The sequence below is a fragment of the Perca flavescens genome, chromosome 13 (assembly GCF_004354835.1).
Source record: "Perca flavescens isolate YP-PL-M2 chromosome 13, PFLA_1.0, whole genome shotgun sequence".
Taxonomy (NCBI): domain Eukaryota; kingdom Metazoa; phylum Chordata; class Actinopteri; order Perciformes; family Percidae; genus Perca; species Perca flavescens.
This window is the reverse complement of record NC_041343.1, coordinates 33,330,143-33,335,142: the sequence shown is the minus strand read 5'-3', so window position 1 is coordinate 33,335,142 and position 5,000 is coordinate 33,330,143. Positions and strand designations below refer to the sequence as shown.

The following is a 5,000-nucleotide window of genomic DNA, read 5'->3' as shown; positions in this document are numbered from 1 at the left end:
AATGAGAGGGGTAAACGCTAGAGCAGGGGGAATGAGAGGGGAAATGTCCAGAGCAGGGGAATGAGAGGGGAAACACCAGAGAAGGGGAATGAGAGGGGAAATGTCCAGAGCAGGGGGAATGAGAGGGGAAACGCCAGAGCAGGGGGAATGAGAGGGGAACACCAGAGCAGGGGAATGAGAGGGGGGAACACCAGAGCAGAGGGAATGAGAGAGCAGGGGGAATGAGAGGGGGAAACACCAGAGCAGGGGGAATGAGAGGGGGAAATGTCCAGAGCAGGGGGAATGAGAGGGGGAAACACCAGAGCAGGGGGAATGAGAGGGGGAAACCAGAGCAGGGGGAATGAGAGGGGGAAAAACAAGAGCAGGGGAATGAGAGACGGAAACGCCCGAGCAGGGGGAATGAGAGACGGAAACGCCCGAGCAGGGGGAATGAGAGGTGGGAAATGTCAGAGCAGGGGGAATGAGAGGGGGAATGAGAGAGCAGGGGGAATGAGAGGGGGAATGAGAGAGCAGGGGGAATGAGAGGGGGAATGAGAGAGCAGGGGGAATGAGAGGGGGCAATATAAAAGTAACCTTCAGTTTGATTCTGGGTCAAATGAAAGTGAGCGGACTGGTTTGGCATCCAGACTAACTGTGATTGGTTGGCTTCCTGTCGGCTGATTGGTTGGCTTCCTGTCAGCTGATTGGTTGATCTCAATCAGCTGATTAACACTCGGCTAATTGAAGCTAATCCGGTTTTGTGTCAGTGTGAGCGGAGCAACAGTTCACCAGTCATAGTTCATTCTACCTAAACCACACACACACACACACACACACACACACACACACACACACACACACACACACACACACACACACACACACACACACACACACACACACAGAAAGACAGACAGACAGACAGACAGACAGACAGACACACACACACACACACACACACACACACACACACACACACACACACACACACACACACACACACACACACACACACACACACACACACACACACACACACACACACACACACACACACACACACACACAGACACACAGACACACACACACACACACACACACAGACACAGACACACACACACACACACACACAGACAGACAGACAGACACACACACACACACACACACACAAACACACACACACACACACACACACACACACACAGAGACACACACACACACACACAAACACAGAGACAGACACACACACACACACACACACACACACACACAGCAGGGAAAATGATGTTTAAACACCCAACAATGTCTGTGTGTGTGTCTGTGTGTGTGTGTGTGTGTGTGTGTCTGTCTCTGTCTGTGTGTCTGAGTGTGTGTGTGTCTGTGTGTGTCTCTGTCTGTGTGTCTGTGTGTGTGTGTGTGTGTGTGTGTGTGTGTGTGTGTGTGTGTGTCTGTCTCTGTCTGTGTGTCTGAGTGTGTGTGTGTCTGTTTGTGTCTGTGTGTGTCTCTGTCTGTGTGTCTGTCTCTGTGTGTGTGTGTGTGTGTGTCTGTCTCTGTATGTGTGTCTGAGTGTGTGTGTCTGTGTGTGTGTGTGTGTGTGTGTGTGTGTCTGTGTGTCTGTCTCTGTGTGTGTGTGTGTGTGTGTGTGTGTGTGTGTGTGTGTGTGTCTGTCTCTGTGTGTGTGTGTGTGTGTGTGTGTGTGTGTGTGTGTGTCTGTCTCTGTGTGTGTGTGTGTGTGTGTGTGTGTGTGTGTGTGTGTGTGTGTGTGTGTGTCTGTCTGTCTCTGTGTGTGTGTGTGTGTGTGTGTGTGTGTGTGTGTGTCTGTCTCTGTGTGTGTGTGTGTGTGTGTGTGTGTGTGTCTGTCTCTGTGTGTGTGTGTGTGTCTCCCCCTGCAGGCGATCCAGGACATCACACGGAACAGAGAAACCAACCCTGAGGATGTCGTCTCCATCATCTTTGAGAGGATCGATGTGAAGGGAGAAGGTTAGCTACTATATACTATCAGTAACAGCTCTCTCTCTCCACCAGACTCCATGTAAATAATCAGGACTTTTATCAGCGTAAAACACACTTCATTCAAAGTGGACAGAAACTAAATAAAATTACCAAAAGCCGTCTTGGTTCATCTTTCGACTGTTCCAACAATCACCACTCTGGTTTGGTTGAAATAAACCCTTAATTCACCCATTTACATGTGGAGATATGCTGGCTCTATACACGCTAAAAGTCCCGATTATTTACATGGAGTCTGGTGGAAATATGCTGGCTCTATACACGCTAAAAGTCCCGATTATTTACATGGAGTCTGGTGGAGATATGCTGGCTCTATACACGCTAAAAGTCCTGATTATTTACATGGAGTCTGGTGGAGATATGCTGGCTCTATACACGCTAAAAGTCCTGATTATTTACATGGAGTCTGGTGGAGATATGCTGGCTCTATACACGCTAAAAAGTCCTGATTATTTACATGGAGTCTGGTGGAAATATGCTGGCTCTATACACGCTAAAAGTCCTGATTATTTACATGGAGTCTGGTGGAAATATGCTGGCTCTATACACGCTAAAAGTCCCGATTATTTACATGGAGTCTGGTGGAGATATGCTGGCTCTATACATGCTAAAAGTCCTGATTATATACATGGAGTCTGGTGGAGTTTGGTGAAATAATAGACTAGAAGTTTCCATCCCTCCAACCCGTGTTCTTCCCTTTGTCCCGCCTCAGGTGAGATGACCCTGGAGGAGTTCATCGAGGGAGCCAAAGACCACGAGGACATCATGAACATGCTGAAGAACCTGATGGACCTGACGCCAGTGCTGGTCATCATCGTGGAGGGGCGGATGCTGTGAGGCGGCCCGGGAGCGGAGTTATTCCCCCTTCAAAATAAGAGCATAGACTTAAGAAGAAGGTCTCTGGAAGAGAAAAGACAAACGGAGAAAAGAGCTCCAAGGGACTATTCTTGCAAAACATTTTAAAAAACCTTTTATTTGTGACCGGGTTGGTTCAGCGGGTAGAGCAGGCACATATACTGAAAGGTTTAGTCCTCGACGCAGAAGTCCAAGGTACGAGTCCGACCTGGGACAATTTCCTTCATGTCTTCCCCTTCTCTCTCCCTCTCTCTCTCACCCCTTTCTCACCTAGCTGTTCTGTCCATAAAGGTGGAAAAGCCCCAAAAAATAATCTTTAAAAAAAACTTTTTATTTAAATGGCTACACTCACATTTTGGGCGTTTTTTTTCTGATGTTTGACATTTATTTATTAATAATTTTTCTTTGTTGCTTGTTTCACCATTTTTTTTAGACTTTTTTTGTTAAAATTTTTGTCACTTGTTTCAACATTTTTGGGACATTTTTGTTGGAATTTTTTTTATTTTTGGTTGCTTATTTCAACATTTTGGGGGTTTTTTCAGACATTTTCGTCGTAAAATCGTTGTCGCTTGTTTCAACATTTGGGGAATTTTTCTCAACGTTTTCGTCACTTTATCGGTACATTTTTTGTCACTTTTTTTGGACATTTTTTGAAGTTTCTTTCAACGTTTTCATAAGTAACTGAGCAGCTTCTATATAACAGGCCTACAAACACAATATGTCCCTTTTTAAAATCACATGTCTAGGTAACAGAGCTGCCAGAACTTCTTCTGTTATTCACAGATGTATTTCTAGGAGTGTATTTCATATTAAAAACTTAGAAAGTTAATAAAAGAACCGGGCGTGGCGTAGCAAAGAAGGCTGTTTGGGCTCAGATTTCAACATGAAATCGGCATTTAAATAAAGGCTTTTTAAATGTTCTGCAAGACGAGACCAGTCCCCTTGGACCTTTAAAAGACTCACCCTACGACGGACGAGTGAAGAGATCCTCCAATCCCCACCTCCATCCTAAAAGTACAACAAACTCAACCGATATCCCCCCTTTCAAAATAAGAGAAAAGACTCACCACGTGTTTGGGATGGACTGTGATTGGCCGTCCAGCCTCCGAGCATCCAGCTGTTCTTTGTTTACTTCTTGATCCTTGAGAGGGGGAAACGCCAGAGCAGGGGGAATGAGAGGGGGAAACACCAGAGCAGGGAGAATGAGAGGGGGGAACACCAGAGCAGGGAGAATGAGAGGGGGAAACACCAGAGCAGGGGGAATGAGAGGGGGAAACACCAGAGCAGGGGGAATGAGAGGGGGAAACGACAGAGCATGGGGAATGAGAGAGCAGGGGGAATGAGAGGGGGAAACACCAGAGCAGGGAGAATGAGAGAGCAGGGGGAATGAGAGGGGGAAACGACAGAGCAGGGGGAATGAGAGGGGGAAACACCAGAGCAGGGGGAATGAGAGGGGGAAACGACAGAGCAGGGGGAATGAGAGAGCAGGGGGAATGAGAGGGGGCAATATAAAAGTAACCTTCAGTTTGATTCTGGGTCAAATGAAAGTGAGCGGACTGGTTTGGCATCCAGACTAACTGTGATTGGTTGGCTTCCTGTCGGCTGATTGGTTGGCTTCCTGTCGGCTGATTGGTTGATGTCAATCAGCTGATTAACCGTGATTGGCCGTCCAGCCTCCGAGCATCCAGCTGTTCTTTGTTTACTTCTTGAACCTTCAACGAAATCTTATTTTGTGTGAAAGTTATGCAGAAAAACATGTTCATTATAGTCCACAAAGTTAACTTATTGGCACCCACCACACTTTATCGATGTCCCAAAACGTGTGTAATGTTCAAAAGTAGTTTTTTTAATCGTCCCCTGACAGAACTAACCTCCGTGATGCTAAATATGTCTTTGAGCTGTGGAGATATCTAACTTTCATCCATCGTAAAACAAATCAGTTCATCACAGATCGAGGGGGAGCCTCTCGTTTAGAGATCTGTCTACAAATCTGTAGTCGATCGACATCATCTGGGATACCAGTCCCTCCAGAAAAACACAATTATGCGATCGCATAATTGTGCAGCAATTCCAGAGAAAAATGCGATTTTTTTTAACCTTTATTTATTCAGGGGAGATTCACTGAGAGGCAGCCTCACGGTAACACAGTTCCACAT

At 46.4% G+C, this 5,000-nt stretch overlaps 1 protein-coding gene across 2 annotated transcripts in view; it reads left to right on the top strand.

Annotated features, from left to right (window-relative positions):
* The window catches only part of guca1d (guanylate cyclase activator 1d), an 11,375-nt gene extending 8,169 nt beyond the window's left edge, over nt 1-3,206 (top strand). For both annotated transcript variants that reach the window (XM_028595986.1, XM_028595987.1), the window contains exons 4-5: nt 1,872-1,959; nt 2,702-3,206. In XM_028595986.1, the coding sequence (XP_028451787.1) occupies nt 1,872-1,959; nt 2,702-2,826 (213 nt within the window). In that variant the 3' untranslated portion in view covers nt 2,827-3,206. The remainder of the gene's footprint in view (nt 1-1,871; nt 1,960-2,701) is intronic.
* The last annotated feature ends 1,794 nt before the right edge of the window (nt 3,207-5,000 follow it).